At 37.4% G+C, this 18553-nt stretch overlaps 1 protein-coding gene across 1 annotated transcript; it reads left to right on the top strand.

The window, feature by feature from the left end:
* The first annotated feature begins 5349 nt into the window (after positions 1 to 5349).
* Positions 5350 to 8589, top strand: LOC110932083 (protein FAR1-RELATED SEQUENCE 5-like). Its single transcript, XM_022175444.1, has 8 exons — positions 5350 to 5455; positions 5575 to 5709; positions 5793 to 5891; positions 5997 to 6595; positions 6691 to 6785; positions 6892 to 7150; positions 7262 to 7828; positions 7921 to 8589. The coding sequence occupies exons 1-8, from the start codon at positions 5350 to 5352 to the stop codon at positions 8587 to 8589; spliced, it is 2529 nt and encodes an 842-aa protein (XP_022031136.1).
* Positions 8590 to 18553: the final 9964 nt, after the last annotated feature.

Below are 18553 nucleotides of genomic sequence, written 5' to 3'. Positions count from 1 at the left end.
GCTAAAAACAAACGTAGCTAAAAACATACGTAGCTAAAAACATCCATAGCTAAAAACCCATAGCGAAATTTCGTAGCAACCTTCTTCATAGCAAATTCGTGGCTAAAATAGCGACGCCATTTTTTGTAGCTTCATTCGTCGCAAACATAATTTCCGTAGCTAAACTTTGTAGCAAATAAATTCGCGACGGGACTTGTAGCTACGAACCAATTCCGTAGCAAATTCGTAGCAAAAAGGGTGTTTGCTACAGATTTGCTACGGATTTGGCCGTAGCAAATGCATATTTATGTAGTAGTGATCACCTAATCCTATACCCTTCCCATGCCCACAAATTATTTTTAAAACTAATCTCATACCCATCAGGCTTCAAGTGTGCCCATTACGGATGTTTCGAATATACCCGCTAGGCTCGTGTGCTTTTTTTTTTTTTGCTATCTCTAGTTGTATATACCTTGTTTAAAAGAAGATGACACATTTTATCAGCTCTATGTACACTTAGCCAAAAGAAAACACGCAAGTCTATTCATGTTGAAAATGTTATAACGGGTGGAGGTGATTCATGATCTGTTTGAAAGAATCAAGGTTGCTTAAATCGAAGCATTAAAACACGAAACTTAAAGCGTGAGAGAATCATGGGTTAAATAAAGAACTAATTACATGGTTAGTACCTATGGTTTGTTTATTTTCGTCATTTTCATACCGATTTTTTAAAAATTACACCATTAGCACCAGCTATTACAAAATGATTGTAATTAATTCTACAATCACATATACTAATGATGAAACAATTTATAAAAGTTGGTACCAATTGTATAATTTTTAAAAAATAGGTATGAAAATGGCAAATAAATAAACCGCATATACTAACCATGTAATTAATTCGTTAAATAAATAATCTTGATGAAAATGAATATGGAGTAAAGACCCAGTTCGATCGAATTTTATTTTTAAATACATGTGAAGTGAAATAGTTGAATCTTAATGAGGCTCATAATCCGAAGTATTCAATCCATCCCGATGAAACCAATGTGTAGCATGACATAAGAGTTAACTATTGGTGGCTTGTAATGAAACATCATATTGTGAATATTATACATGCAACATTACATAAGATTAAACTCACATTTATGTTCATTCAAAACATAACATAACACAGAGGATGGCAAGAACAAACCCTTCAATAACCTCCGGCTGTCATCGGTCGTGAAATGGCAAGAACGACGGCCACTTGCAGGTGCAGGTTTGTGCAAATTTGGGGTATCGAGGAGACAATTGTTGAAACATGGGTTTATGGAGAGGATGATTATTACAACTGGGGGTATAAGACTTAAAATGACACAACTGCCCTTCGAATCTGACGTAAAAAATGAATTATGCCACTGTCAACTAATGGTTGACTAACTTATTCTGTTAGCAGAGACTCAAATGTTATAATCGAGCAATGTTGCAGACTTTATTGTTTAAATTAGAAACATAGGGGCTCAATGTGTAATCCGGTGTCAACTTTGGGAACTCAAATTGTAGTTTACTCTTTTATAAAAGTGGCATATTTTAACCTTTGTATTACTTGAACATACTCAAAATTAAACGAATTTACACAAAAATCACGCAGTAGACTCATTTCTTGAAACAACGAGTCATGATTGTCAGGTGTAGTCACAAGTTAAAATATAATCATTACGAGAGGTGCTATCAGTATATTCCTGCAAAATCAACAATCAAATCTTGAAAAAGAAAAATAATAATTGCCTAGACATAAGAGTTACTTGATACATCAATACACATATTTATGTAGTTTAGTCAAGAAAATAACCATGAATAAAATAAAATAAAATAAAACAAAATACATTTACATATAAACAAAAATGAAAAGGACAGGCTTAGCTACAATATATGTTGGACTATATTCTCTTCACATGAATAAGGATAATCAATTTTGGTTGCACAGGAAATGGACCACAAAAGAGTTGGCCTCATCCTTTTGGTGGTTTTCTACATCAAAAGCTTAATATACATCTTACCCTTTTGGGGGTATTATGCTTCTTGTCCAAACTGTAAAAATTATGGTCCTACAACATCACAAGCAATACTCTAATTTGGATTCTTTTGACACAACCTAAGATGCCATTATAGTCAAACAATTATGGTCTTGAAAGACTTAACCATAAATAAAATAAATAAATCCAGTTAAAAGTGTTACGAGGTCTAAAGGTCTAATCTATATTTGAATGGTGTACGATTATTGATCCGTATCAACAAAATAACCTTTTAACTCGAACATACTATCAAAGTTTTAAAAGCGAGTCATCAATTTGTATAATTTTATTTTAAGTGAGACATAAATGTTTTTTGTTTTTTGAATTACAATTTTTACTCACTCCTAATTTACACCAAAATTAATCCTAATCTACTTTTTGTTTAGAACTGAATCTAATACATCTCACTTAGAGACAAGAATCTCTACCAATTAAGCTAGTCCCACACTAGCAAACATAAATCTTTAACCTCGCATAACTAAAACTAAATACTTTAAATACAATAATAATTACAACCAACATTATACACCTTTTAGTTTAAGTAATACTTCATTATTATATTGTGAATGTTTAAAATATCATTTTACACGACATAACAGCTTGATATAAAGTTATAGTGGTTATAGCAAGATATATACACGATTAAATTTACTTTTGTTAAAATAAAATTATATGGTTAAAACTTTTGTAACTCGTAAAAAAATAAGAAATAAAAAGGTTACCAAGACAATGATTGTGCAAATGTTATCTTCATGTATATGGAACAAAAAAACATTTTGTGCATATTATGCAGTGTCATTCTGTCAAAGCCACAAGGCAAACCAGGATGGCCCAGATGTCAATAATGGGTAGGGGGGCTTTGTTTCTTGGGGGCATATTTATGTGTATAATTTAAAACTTTCCTTTATATTTCTTGGGGGCATATTTATGTGTATAATTCAAAACTTTCCTTTATATTATTCTATATTTGTAAATTCTGTTATAGTAATACCAGTTAAACAATTTAGAAGTTTGGCCTCGTTTATTATTAGCTTCGTCAGGTGATCGAAAAGCCATATTATATATATTTTTTTATTTTATACCAGAAAATAATAGAAAATAGTATATTTTGAGATGTGATATTACATAAGGAGAAAATCGTCAGTTACGGTACGAATGTGTGTTGTGTGCATCTCATTAAATCTTTTGAAATTGTGAGCCTGGTCGACTCTTTCTTCGCATATCACATTTCTTTCGTGTATCAAGAATTAAGTCGGTTTAATGCATGTTCTATGCAATAAGCTTTTTGTTGTCTCGTGTATGAGCCTTCTTATCGCGTAAGGTATTAGACAAAACTTTGGTATGAAGATGTGAATTTATTAAATCTTTTTCAATTAAAAGTGCTAATTATTAAAAAACTTATATAGTTGATAATGGTTAATTTGTAATGTTTGGATCAACTACTTATGTGGCTGATAGCTAATAGGTCTCATTTTATGAATTATTGTATCTTCAATAGATGTTTTGCACTTGTAAATGAACATCTGTTAAGGGTTTCTAGCATGCATGGGAGAAGTAAAACAACTTTGTTTCACATGCTAGACTATAGTTTGGAGAAATGCCATTTTACAGGGGCGGACCCAATAGTTTAGCAGCCGTAGCACGGACTACGGTTTAAGTGCGTATTCGTAGTGTATTTTTTTTTATTTTTTTCGGTTTTATACCAAGAATATCCCTAAAATAATAAAAGGATACCCTTAATCAACTAAACTTGTAGAATAAGGGAGTCTGATTGAAACAGTGGCCCAATTGCCCAAATTTATAATAATATGATTGAAATTGTGGCCCAGTTAGTTAGGTATTTGTTTTACTTTATTTATTTATTGTCATTTTTTATATTGTATGATTGCACAATAACTTTTTTTAGTATACCTCTGATTTAATGGACTAGTTCCGCCAGATAACCGACCCGTAAAAAGTTTGGGTTGGTCAGGTCTTGGTGTTCTCACTTTTGATAAAATTGATAGCGTTTACTGTCACCTCGCCCTTTTACTGTCAGGTGCCGTAAATTTATAACTACGGCGTAACACCAGTTGTGATCTCACTTTTGATAAAATTGATAGCGTTTAGGTACATCTTCGAGCGATTTAACTCAAGGAATGAATCATGGAACACTGTCCATGAGCATGAGGAGTTGAGACACAATGCTTATTCGCTTATGATTTTAAACTAGGAAGACGTAGGTTTTATTAGTGATAAGTGATACGAGATAGGCATTTTGTATGTGATGGAAAACTTAATCACTGTAGAGTGTGATATGTGAATTAAAGTTGGCAAACACATTTGTCAGGCTACTCTCATTTACAAAGGTGATTTATCTATAACGTAAATTATAAGGATTATCAAATCTAAAAAAACTGTAATTAAATAATATATATATATATATATATGTGTGTGTAAGGAGAAGATCATGCGAGAACCACCTCTTATTGCGAGAACCGCGAGAACCAATGTGAACACAACCAAAAATGCTTAAAAATAGCTAAAAATCACACAAAATTTTTTTTTTAATATTTTTTATATAAAAATCGCTACTTTTCGAAGCCAAAAAAAAAAAAAAAAAAAATTGGCCACTAAAAGTAGCGATTTGAGCATAAAAAATATTAAAAAAAATTTAGATTTTTTTTAGATTTTTTTAGGTTTTTTGGGGGTTTAGTTTTTAGCATTTTAGCTTGGGGGTGGGGGTGGGGGGGTTAGGTTTTTGGGGGGTGGGGGAGGGAGGTTTAGATTTTTTTTTTAGGGGGGGGGGTTAGGTTTTTTTTAGGTTTTTTGGGGTTTTTAGTTTTTAGCATTTAGCTTAGGGGGGGGGGGAGGGGGGTTAGGTTTTTTTGGTGGGGGGGGGGTGGGGGTTAGGTTTTTTTTTAAGTTTTTTTAGCTATTTTAGGTTGTGTTCACATTGGTTCTCGCGGTTCTCAAAATAAGGGTGGTTCTCGCATGAGCCCCTCCCTATATATATATATATATATATGATAATGCTCTATAAGAAACCCCATTATTTTAGAAAACTTAGCAAACTATACTTGTGGCTTACATTTAGCCACGTTGCCCATATTCCCTTAATCTTACTTTCTGCAACAAGGTTATATTAGTAATTTAAGTTAACCACCAAGATATTTCCCCAATTGACATGTTCATTTATTGCCATCAAATCGTATGTACCATTCACCCACCCCCATATTTCTTTTTCAATATTTCCTTTATATCTTCTTCAACATTCAACAGAAGAACCCCATTTCATATTATACTCTAAATTATCATTTCTCCATTAATATCCATGGAGACAAATCCACCAACCTCCGAGTTAATGTCGCCGGTCCATAGTTTCCCCAACAGGTTCTTTAGCAGCGACTTCCATAATGATGAGGAATTAAATGCTCAAGGTTTGTCTATTTGTGTAACTTAACTCTTCTCGAATATCTGTTTTTTTTTGTCTTTTACAACTTTTTAATCAAATAATCCAACTATACTGCATGGCAATGTTCACCTGTTCCATTCGAAGCTTCTGTATACACTTATATGCCTGTTGATGGTTCTCGATCATCTGAAGTCCCTGTTAGATCACCGGATGTTCTGATCTCCAACAAGTTCATGAACAGCGCTTTTCATGATGACGAGGTTATGGATAATGAACAAGGTTTGTTTTTCTATACACTGGTTTTGACTTTTCTTCCCCAGATATGGCATAGTTCAAACATATTCCATAATGTTCACATGTAGCATCCCAAGATTCTGGCTTGCAGTTCATGCCAGGTGCTGGTTCTGGATCATCTCATGGCCCTTCTGTGTTTGCTGAATCATCACGCGACCCTTTAGACGGTTGTTTATATTACATGGGAGCCCACTTTATTCTCATATCACAGATTTCTAACCTTTTGTCATGCCATATACCAGATTCCTAACCTTTTTCGTTTTCTGATGCAGGGCCATCCAATCCATACTTCGTTTTTGATACCCCTCAGGGAACCCGTTACTGGATTCCTAACGTCGCTGATAAGTTCATACCAGTGTGTGGGAAATCTTATCCAACTTTTGAGGATGTTCTTTCCATGTATGAACTTTATGCGTTTGAAGCAGGTTTTTCTGTTAAAAAAGGGCAAACTAAAGTCTGGAATGGAATTCCCACACACAAGTATCTTCGATGCTCAAAATATGGAAAACCACAACCCAAGAGGACTTTTGACACCCTAGATGAATCTTCTCTAAAGCCTTGGAGGACCAACTTCACATGGTGTGACTGTAAGGCAAGCATTCTAGTCTCAATCTCGAATGATTCATACACAGTTCTAAGTTTCAATGATATTCATAATCATGAACTTGTTGAGAGTTACAACCGTGATCTTAGCAAGATATCACGGAAGCTGTCATTCTCCACCAAACAATTCATTCACAATATGAGTCTAAACCGTATCGGACCCATGAGAGCTTATAGATGTCTTGTAGCTTTAAAAGGAGGGCATCACAATGTCAATGGGACTCCGGTGGATTTTAAAAACTTTAGCCACCAGTTGCGAATTTTATTGGTGAACGCGACGCACAAGTTTTCCTCGAACGCCTGCGTGAGCGCTTTGACAACCTACCCAACTTCTATTTTGATTACACTGTATCAAATGGAAAGTTGTCTTCTGTATTCTGGGCTGATGAGATTTCAAAGCTAAACTACAAAGCTTTTGGCGATGTCCTCGCCTTTGACGCGACTTACAGCACTAACAGGTAGTCCCCCCCCCCTTAACATGTGTTAGGCCTGATCCCCAAGTATACAACCCTAACCCAAAAAGTTTTACATTTTGTTAACCTCATATCAATTTTTTATTAATAGGTACAAGATGGTTTTTGTGCCATTCACGGGTGTGGATCATCATTTCCAATGTGTTGCATTTGGAGCGGGTTTGATATCAACCGAGTCCATTGAATCTTATGTGTGGTTGCTTAAGGCTTTCTTGAAGTCACACGGTACTCAACCAACTCTCGTGCTGAGTGATCAAGACCCATCCATGCTTCAAGCTGTTCCTATGGTCTTTACCGAATCACACCACCGTCTATGCATGTGGCATATAATGAAAAAACTACCCTCCAAGGTTAGGTTAATTTGTTAGCCTTTAACATGTGTTATTCAACATAACAGAATTTTATATGTCTTTTCAAACTGTTTTAATCTAACACGTGTGAGTAACTCTTAAATTTTTCAGATCTCTGCGGATGTTCTTGATAACACTGATCTTCGGTCCTGCATTCACCGGTTGGTTTGGAATGTTTATATCAAACCTGAAACGTTTGAGTCCCGCTGGAATGACCTCCTACAAACATTTGGACTTCAATCCCACACTTGGTTGAACGACATGTACAACATCAAACATCTTTGGGTACCAGCCTGCTTCAGGGAACTGCCCATGTGTTGCTTAATGAAGACCACTTCACGCTGCGAAAGCTCTAACGCTGCCTTCAAGGTCAACTCAACAAGCGCAAACACCCTTGTACAATTTATGATGTGCTTTGAAAATAGGGTAGACAGCCAACGATATCGGCAACGTGTATCGGAGTACAAAACCTCATCCACGGTGTTCACTACTGATTTAGCGATAGAACAGCACGCGTTCGCCATTTACACAAACGCTGTTTTCGCGCAAGTTCAAAAGGAGATAATTAAAGGGAAGTTTTTATGCTACATCACAAACCAAACCGAGTCCAGCGATTCCAGTCTTTTGATAGATGTCACTCATTTGGATAAAAGGAACAACATCACAAACGTGTATCAGGTAACACATGTTAGGCAATTTCATTGTTACCCATCCTCTAACATACGTTAGATCTAAAGGCCTCTTTTTTTTGCTGTCTATGTTCCCAACAGGTTACGTATAACACTGTAGACCACTCCGCCAGTTGCTCATGCAGGAATTTCACACGTATCGGATATCTGTGTCGCCATGTCTTCTGCGTCTATCGATTGAAAAATGTTGCAAAGATACCACCCCAATACATAAACGATAGGTGGCGCCGAGATGCCCTCCCCAAACAGGTTTTTTCACTTTCCAGCCGATACGGAGTCAACCCACACGCACCGTCCGTTATGCGGAATGAAATCCTCGACCTCGTTACTGAATGCGTTGATGTGGCCAGAACCGATGAGGATTCGTTGTCAAAATTGGTTGACCAACTCCGGGATTTCAAGATCAATGTGCTTTCCAAGCAACCATTGGGTACAATTCAAAATGAAACAAACGAGTGTGAAATGGAAGAAATAGTTGGGCAACCAATCAACATTCCAGTCGAAGTTGCTAATCCAGAAGTTGTACGCAATAAAGGATGTGGTACTCATACTCGCATTTCCGGGCCCGGTGAGAAGGCAAAGGCAAAACCACCAAAACGTCCAAAGCAGCTTCGTTTATGCAAACGTTGTGGTCTGTATGTCGACGACCACGACTCACGCAACTGCGTTAAGGTGGCCGCAATGAAAGCAGCAAAGGCAGCTGCTGAACAACAAAGGCAGACCGCCCCTGGTGCCTCACCCTCTGATTAAAATCTTTATTTTCGTTTTCTAGTAGTATGTAATGGGACACTCTCTTCATTTTGGCCTTTTTACACACATGTAACAGTCTTTTAACATCCTCCTGCTCTTTTCTGTTACGTGTGTAAGAAGGTGGAACTATTTTGATCCCATTTATCATAAATAGTCTTGTAAGAAACTCTATGGCCTTGGCCACTTTTGTGCTTGTAGCCTACTTTTTTGTGGACCTCCGTTTGCTATTAATGGGCTTATCTTAATATTATATGCATTGATAATTGTGTTTTTGGTTTATATTTTTTACCATAGCATAAAAACAGATGCTTAACACATGTTAGCCCCCATAAATGGGGTTTTTTTTAACTGGAAAGGATCAAAACAAACTGTGTTAACCACACCAATAGCTTATATAGTAAGAAACTCTATGGCCTTGGCCACTTTTGTGCTTGTAGCCCTACTTTTTTTGTGGACCTCTGTTTGCTATTAATGGGCTTATCTTAATATTATACTAATTGATAATTGTGTTTTTGGTTTATATTTTTTACCATAGCATAAAAACAGATGCTTAACACATGTTAGCCCCCATAAATGGGGTTTTTTTAACTAGAAAGGATCAAAACAAACTGTGTTAACCACACCAATAGCTTATATATTAAGACACATTAGGTTATAGAATTAAACTTCTCATCTAGCCAACTTAACCACACATTCTACTACTAGGTTACACCCCGCGTCTAAAACAATGGATCGACTACCGAGCCATGACATCAACCCTTTCCCAAAAAAAAAAAAATTCATAATAAAATACCAACAAAACGACGTTAGTATGTCGCCTACAAACATAGGGTCATCAGGTTAACACATCTTTAACCACTTTCAACATCCTAACTACCCCTTATTATCCTCCATCTCTAAGAAGCTTTTCATCATGGTGTGGCAACTTCCTCATCATGAAAGTACAGAGGAGAGGGGCTGCGCTCACTCTCCCATGGGTCATGGTAACACCAGGACTGGATTGTTTCGGGTGAGTATGGACACAATAGGCAACCACATAATTCATGGTCTGGATCCGTCAGCAACCTAACCAACTCATCTGGTAGCCCCTTCAACTTTTCAGCTTCTTGTAAAAGTGTTCCCTACGGCGTGACGTTTCTTGCAACACACCAGCTACATCAGCTACATTTTTGGTTCTGCTATTTGAAGCATCGTCACCAGAAGCTACTCCAGTTTTCACGTCTTCTGGCTTCTCGTGAAACACTTTTCTTTTGTAGCACACCCCGTACCGACCCTCACATGCTTCCTTCCCCTTTTGCTTCCGCTTCTCCATGCCTGGGGGTGTAGCCGTGACCTTACGTTTATAAGGGTCCATCACATTAGCACACTTTTGAACCGCTAAAAGTTTATGGTTCGCTGAACTAGTGAGGTATTACAGAATATGACTTTGGTTCTTCATTACACTACTTATAGAGGTTTTTCCTTGATACATTTAATATAGGTGTTGTGACTTGACTTTGATGTGACCATAAGGGGCAAAAAAGCAATGGTTCCTTTTCCAATAAAGTTGTTTTATAGCCACCAACCCCTATGTTTGTAGGCTTTTGCCACCTACTTTCCCCAATTTCCAATAATCCTACTGCATTTTTAGAAACAGTGGTCCCCTTGGAAACAGGAAACAACATTTTCTCATTTTCTTAAATGTTACACGTACCAATATATAATTCAAAACAACCTCATTTAAAACATTATCAACTACATCCATCAACTACATTAATAACATTCTAACACATCCAACAACACATCAATATTCTTTAGAGTATACAATTACCAAGTTAATAAACATCAGATTTCATATAGATAGTCTATCCCCAAAAGACCTGGTACATGCTATACCCAAAAAACACCTACCCCGCAATAAGTTTAAAGCAACATCCCCAAATCAAAGTACATTACATATCCAAAACAAAGCTGGCACAGTTAACGCCCACTGGTCCTATAGTAAGGAGCATTCACCCCCTAACACGTGTTACTCTATTCGGCAATCCTCCTTGATTTTAGGCAGCAGCACATTCACCTCCGAACATAAGATGTGCGTAGCATACCTCTTTCTCAACTTTCGCACCTCCGCCATCTTCCTCGCCCCACTCATGCTGAACCCACAGTTAAAACTTTTGTTTTTCCCCATGTAGCACTCCATGTGTCGCATCAAGAAGACCCCACAATCAGTTGTGTTTGCTGTGGTCGCCCAAGTAACCGGCATACGCTGGATGTTGCAGTAGTCTATGTCATCGGCTTGCGGATTCCCAACCTCCCGAAGGTATTGCACAAACATATCTTTCTGCATATACATATACAAGCCATGCTCATTAAAAAAACAGATCTTCAATATTATCACACTTATTGTTCAACAATGGTCATTTTAATAACTTACAATCTTATACGGTGTGTCCTTGTGGAGGTAGTAGACACTATCTTCTATCACCTGACCTTGGCGGGCTTTGTCATTATCAACGACATAAATTCCGGGGTCGCGTAACTCAAACACTAGCAAGTAAAAATGTTTGTGCTCCAATATCGGGAAGAAAACAATGTCGTGATTTCTAAAGTCAGGAACCTTTTCAGCGCTGTTAACCGCACCTTTTATTCCAAGCCGAAACTTGTGCATCCGCGCCTCGACTCCACCTTCCTCAGTTGTTAGCATCCACGGAAACTTTGAGCACAACAGAGAAATTAATAAGGACAAAAACTCGCCACACCCTAATTTCTATATACAAAACACTCACCACAACTTTAGTACCAAAGAATTGCCTACTGTAAGCCTCCGTGATTTCCGTTTCTCTTGGAAGTTTAGCACCTCCGCCCAACAGTCGATAATACCATCCGACACCTCATTGCCAACGTTTAAACTCTTGAACATAACCCGAGACGCTTCTACATGGGCAGGGCTTCTAAACAGCAACTCCCTGGTTTCATATGTACAGATTATAAATTAAATTGCATATTTTAACACATGTTACTGTTATTTAACTAATTTTTTTACGGTGCCCCCTACTTACACAGCCATGTGTATCGGGCTATCTACATCAACAACTGACGACGAACCATGTTCCCTCCTGCGGCAAAAATCAAAAAATAACCAATTAACTAGATCCATTTGGTTCATGGTTTACACTATTATTATACAACAATAAACCACGTTGCAGTTCTACTTACATGTTTGCCTCCATTGCCCGCTTCCTACGAGAATGCCCATTTAGCCAGTGCATTGGGCTTTCATCAGCGTATATGTAATCCCACAGATTTGCCTCCTTCTTAGTTATTGGCTGACCCATGTCAACAGACCTTATATAGTAAGGTGATCTATTTGGTTCCGCAGCCACTTTCTCTCTAAAAGGGAGCTTCCTTTTTTGGGCCCCCAACTCAGCTAACATTCGTACACGGTGTGCAAGCGACATATTGTCCTCCACCTCATTCACATCACCACCATATAATTCCAGCCCAGTTTGCCCCTTGTGGATTGCAATTGCGGGGTCATAGGAGCTAAGTGGTTCTACCATTATAACCATACTCAAGTTTGTGGTAGCCTCCATATCGCCTAAACACGTATAAAACAAATAATTCACGTAACTCGGTAACGAATATAACACTTTCACAGTAACTGAATATAGTTCAGCTCACCGGAACGCTCCAGCATTGTTTCTGTCCCAGCCATCTCATCCACATTCCCACTTGTGCAACCTGCACGTTTGATGCAAATAAGTATACTTTAAATGACTCCTACTAACCCAACAATCCTATTTATTTTAATGCTCTTACGTACCGATTTTCTGTGACACGTCCAATTCACCCCCAATTTGTGTCATTCCAAGACTCCAATTAGGGCCATCGAAACTACGTTCATCAATAAACGTATCGCCTTCGCCCACTGTTCATATGACTAACACATGTTAACTCACTAAATGATACAGTTAGGGAAGCAGTTAACACATGTTATAGCATGAAAATCTTTACCGTTATTATCCGGCTGCCACTCCTCTTCAGCCGCTTTCCCTTTACCATCGACATCCTCAGCCTTATCGAAAGCATCTCCTGCGAGAGAGTCAACCACCACGCCAACACACTCTTCCTTATTTACAACAGTTGAATGCAGCCCATCATGCTCAATCTTACTTTTTTCAGCTGCATAAAACATTCTTATCATATCTCATGCACAAGTTAGTATCAGAAGCTGCATAAATAATTACCGTTAAAATCACGGTCACACCTCTCAACAGCCCCCTTGCCTTTGCCATCCAAAACCACATGTTCGTCCTTATCAATAACATCACCTTCCACAGATGCAAACACGACGCCACCACTTTCTTCTTTACTTGCATCAGTTGCATCCCCAACTTCATGCTCAATCTTACTATCTGAAGTTGCATAAACATTCTCCAATAAATTAGACATGGCTAAACATGGCTAAACAAATAAAATGGTCTCTGAAGATTACCTTCATTGTCATTCCCTTCAACCTGTTCGCTAACCTTAACCTCCATCTCGCCCATTTTGGCTACCTCTTGATCACAGATAAACCATGCTTCGTAAATCTCATCCTTTTTGGCGTCATTCGCTTCTAAATCGGTGTTCTGCTGATCATCGTCATTCGCAGCCACTTTATTGTCTGTATCCTCTCTATATTCATCTTTACTAACAAACTGCATGTCTGACCCACCGTCATCTGTCAAAGCAATATGGCACATGTTAAAACGGAATAAAGTAATAAAGCACACTTTTAAAATCACATAATCTGAAATGGTACGGGAACTACCACGTGCACCATGCCCTTCTGCTGCTTTAATACGCAGTATCGCACGCATTAAACCCAACGGCTTATGGACTTCTTCAACATCACTTTTATCCCCGCTTCCTGGTCCTTTATTATCTTCGGCCCCACCCATACTACAGTCACCTCCACTTGAATTACCAGCATCATGAACAATCTTATCACCTTGGACGCCTTCATTTGTTTCTTCCCCAACTTCACTACACCCCAGTTTTCTCTCTTCCCGTTGCTTCTCAGTCTTGTTGAACCCTATAACATCTCATTAATAATAAATGGGTTTCAGACACGTATGCATATTATAGGGTAAAAAATTTTAACGAGCAACAAACTACGCGTCACCATCAATGTGTACTTTTAAATGTAAATGTACAATGAAACTGGTAACACATGTTACAATTTACCTGTTTCGTTGCCATCATCCGTTTTTTGCCCATCAAACTTTATATTTGTCTTCCGGCTATTTGGGGTCACAAAGCCTACTTCTATTTCAGGAGCATCCTTTAACTTCTTCAGTCGAGGAGATCTCCTTACACGCAACGACATACCACCATCTTCCAGCGCTCCGGTACACTCAGTTCCATCATCAGGTACGCTTGATTCCCCCGCAACATCAGCTGAAACCACAATAAATGTTAAACCATACGATCGTTATCACATTAACATGTGTTACACTACACATTTCAGTCCAATACCTATATTACAGGGACATAAACTCTTTTCGCAATAAACGTACTCTTAAAATGGTAATACATGTAACAATTTACCTGTTTCTTTACCACCATCCGTGTCTGGTCCACCAAACTTTATATTTGTCTTACGTCTTTTTGGGGTCACAAAGCCTTCTTCTATCTCACTAACATGCTTTAACTTCCCCAGTCGAGCAGATCTCCTCACTTGTACCGACTTTCCACCATCTTCCATCTTTTCAGCATACTCTTTTCCACCATCATCTACGCTTGATTGGCCCGCAACATCAGCTGCAACCACAACATATGTCAATCAATACAGTTTGCAACACAGTAAAATGTGTTACAGTGATCATTTAAGAATGATAACCAACACAACAGGTATCACATTAACATGTGGTTGCGTGTACATTTCAGAAACATTATCACCGCACCTTCCGGGGCATCAAAGTCTATGGCTGAAGATCCTACTTCTTTCAATCTACTTTTACTGATTTTTTTTTTGTTTTGCCGATTAAGTGACTTCCTGTACAAGCTAGCTATTGGCGACCCATCCGAAAAATCGTCATCCACGCCATTCCCTACGAAATCGTTGCACATCGGTAAATGCATTCCACATTAATAAACTAAATAACACAAAGAATAACAGTTACTAACCAGCGTTCTCTCCCTCGTTAATGTGAATTCTTTCATCATTTTTCAAATCGTCCAACACTGTATTGATCCTGTGCGACACTAAATCTACCGCTTTATCGTGATCTTCACTTTCACACCCTTTCTGTTCAAACATACTTTCATACATTGCCTTCAACGTTTGTACTTCCTCGTCGTCAGGGCTCTCCACCCACAGAGATTCTAACATACCCTCTATTTTGATTTTGTTCTTCTTTTTCACATTAATTAACTGTCGTACCATCGTCAACCTCTCCTGTTGAAAAAACCTTTTCAACATTTTGATACCAAGATTATATACTAATTGTAAAAAACACATGTTAGTGCATATAACTATACCTCCTTACTTGCCTAGTGTTCCACGTTATAGTTTCTTGGAAGTGTTAATCCTTTAAACCGTCCCAGACCAAACCCACCAGCAAGTATTTCAAGCCTTTCTCTCTCTCGCAATCTTTTCAAGTTCCAAAAAGCTAAAGGACACACCGCCTTGTCTACCTCCATCCCTGTGCACTCAATGCTATCAACGTACAACAACTACAACAAACAACGATCGGTTCAGCCCGAAAAACAAGCCAATATATTAACACATGTTAATTATCCCAAATAAGTAAATTTCACTTACCATCAGAATCGTGAAAGGACCAACGAAGAAACTTTGTGGGTCAAGCCGATCCCAGGTATCTTTGCAAGTTTTCAACTTATCTACAACCAGGTCACACCAGTCTACTGTTGCAAAGTCCATTTCGTCATCTAGATACTCTAAGATTTCTTCCCGTAAACAACTTTGTTTATGACAATCAACCAGCACTGCCACAAAACACATTACAAAATCCATACGGAAATCAAAACTGTCTTCGCCATCGGACTTATCTATCATTTTCACCATCTTTGTTGGAGGCACCATTACACCCGGGTATCTCGCCCTCCAATCCGCAATGGCATCAATCAGCATCGGCAGCTTATCAATCGAACTAATCTTTTGTCCACCAGTCGGAATCCCTAATAACTTATGTATCACTTTCCTGTTCACCTTGATATCACCAGCAGGCGTACATATCACCATCTTATCGGGACTAAAATTGTCCACAACAAAATAACCTAACTTAGCCGGCAACCCATCAACGCTGAAAGTAAGCAAACGACCAAAGCCCATTTCCCTGACCGCCTCACGTTGTTGTTCTGTCAATGCCCGTACACACTTATAAAACTGCAGTGGTGCGGATCTTGTCCTTATTCCCGGAAATTCATCCTTCTTTGCTCGCTTACGGGCTTTCGGAACCTTTTCCTGTTTGTTACCAACTACTTTTGGCTTCCCTGCTTCACCTTTCACATTGTCCTCCGAATCCTTCTTCTTTTTTGTCCTTAACGTTCCACCCTTCGATGTAGCCGTCACATCTGCCCTACTTACTGAAATAACGTTTTATAGGAAACCACAACAACCCAAAAAATTAGTCTACTTTACAACCACTTATGCCAAAATCCTTCTAACACAAACGGTAACATTTCAGTTATACGATAAAACATGTAACAATTTTTCATTTTTAACATCAAACAATTTGAAGGGCTTAAAAATTAACTAACCATGGTTTCTTCGCATTCCATTCCCAGAATTATCATCCGCGCTGTTTTTTTCCCCTGCCAATTAACACATGTTAGGGAATTTTCAAGGTCAGCCCAATTAACACATGTTAATCAAAGCCAATAATATTTAACTAACCACGTTTTCTTTTATTTCCACACCCAGAACTATCCCCGGCAATGCTTTTCTTCCCTACAGTTTAAAACATGTTACTCAGGTTTAACTGGATACGCAAATAGCCACTATTGTAACAAAAGGCACTTACCATTGTGATTTTTGGTATGTCCCCGTTTGCTTTCCACACAACCTTCATTACGCCCTGATAAATTAGTAACGAAAACGATTACTCCAACAAGAAATTATACAAATTATACACAAAATTACTGGTTAACCGTTACCCGTTTTCCGTCGTTTGCCAGGGCTTGGTGACACACTATCGGTATCATCATACACTGCAACGCAGCCAACAAAATTCTGTTATGCACAATTTCGAATCCAACACACTATACATATATACATCACCTTCAACTATGTTCAACGCTAATAGACATATCAATTCTAACCTAACTCCCTTTGGGTCGGACCAAAGACAGATTGTTGATTGGAAGGTCCTGGCTTGGGTTCGTCGGAGATAATCACAACACTACGGCTTTCAGACCTTTTTTGCCCTAATATGGGTCTCGAAGTCCTATATATATAAAACAAAACAAACTCAGTTGCCATTTTTCGATAAATGAATTGAACAAAACCTCCTTTTACATGAGCGATTACAACAACTAACCTTTTAATTGAACTCTTAATCTTCCTTAATCGTTTCAGCTTAACCAACGATGACAAGATTATGAACGACTTCCTCATTCTCCAAGATCGACACTATCGGCTCCTGTGTTAGGGTTCGAGAAGTACGTTTCAATGTTTGTTTTGATGAGAGAGAAACATGAACAGTGGAGTAATGAGTATACTGTGTTGAAGATAAAGAAGAAAAAAATTTGAATTTGGTTTGCAGCTCTTGATTAGATGGCTACTGCATGGCAGTGATTTTTGTTTTCCAATGTGTTTGTTCACTTCCGAAAATGCCCTTCACTTGTACTAATGACAGTTAACTCATTTCTTTTTAATTTTATTCATACCAAAATTATCATAGCCATTGATCAAGGTTGATGTAAGCTAATCAATGGTTGACAATGGGTTTGCATAGTTTTCTTAAAAAGATAGAGTTTCTTATATAGCCAAGCCATATATATATATATATATATATATATATATATATATATATATATATATATATATATATATATATATATATATATATATATTTTAAGTCAGTATCAATGAGAACTCTTTTGAAAAAAACTTATAATTCATAAACTGTTCTGGTTCTATTAATATTTTATTTCCAGTAAGGTATATCAGCTTATTAGATTAGAAAAAAACGTGTTATCTAAAATTACCAATAGTTACTTCAAAACGTTACATAAAGTAATTATGCCGAAGTACATTTTTAACATATAGTTTCTATAAACTAGATTAAGGGCATGTTTGGCTAAGTTTTTTGAAACAACTTATTGACTTATTAGTTTTTTTGGAAAAATCAGTATAAAGTAACTTATTGACTTATTGGCTTTTTCCCTTCATATACACCCTCATTGCCAAACATCATTTTGGAGCCTATGACTTTTTAAAAAGCCAATAAGTCAATAAGTTATTTCAAAAAGCTTAGCCAAACATGCCCTAAAAGTATTGAGTTTTAATTCCACATACCACAACATATCTCACTTCGGAATATGTACATATATGACTCTTAAACTAACTTCTAAAATTGTAATCCGCTTATAATTTACTTGATAGAGCTTTCTCGTAATTTAAGTCATGCTGATATTGACTTTAATTAAATTAAAAGGGTCGTACAAACATTCAAGGCAAAGGTAAATTGGATAAACATTTGCTTTTGATTTTTCTGATGTATTAATAGTTATCTGGGACTTGTATAATTTAAATTTGTTATTGACTAGTTATCTGAGACGTATAATTCTTTTTTAAATCACCAAATTCGAAAGAGTGAGCCAACTTATCGAGCCACAAGTTAGATTGAGCTGAATATAAACCAAGTACTAATTCAACTTAAACTGAAGATTAAGTTAGGACGTCTCAAACTTTTTGAAGACTTAATTCACAGTGTAAAAGTAGAACCGTCTTTTTTTTTTTTTAATTATTATGTAC

The sequence above is a fragment of the Helianthus annuus genome, chromosome 3 (genome assembly GCF_002127325.2).
Source record: "Helianthus annuus cultivar XRQ/B chromosome 3, HanXRQr2.0-SUNRISE, whole genome shotgun sequence".
Taxonomy (NCBI): Eukaryota; Viridiplantae; Streptophyta; class Magnoliopsida; order Asterales; family Asteraceae; genus Helianthus; species Helianthus annuus.
This window is presented reverse-complemented; position numbering and strand designations above follow the sequence as displayed.

What these genes read in the sequence shown, in the direction of transcription:
- LOC110932083 (XM_022175444.1), top strand. Translation starts at nt 5,350, where the DNA reads ATGGAGACAAATCCACCAACCTCCGAGTTAATGTCGCCGGTCCATAGT. An exon ending in ATCACGCGACCCTTTAGACG is followed by an intron (nt 5,892 to 5,996) that starts GTTGTTTATATT and finishes TTTCTGATGCAG; the next exon opens with GGCCATCCAATCCATACTTC. An exon ending in ACCAGTTGCGAATTTTATTG is followed by an intron (nt 6,596 to 6,690) that starts GTGAACGCGACG and finishes TCAAATGGAAAG; the next exon opens with TTGTCTTCTGTATTCTGGGC.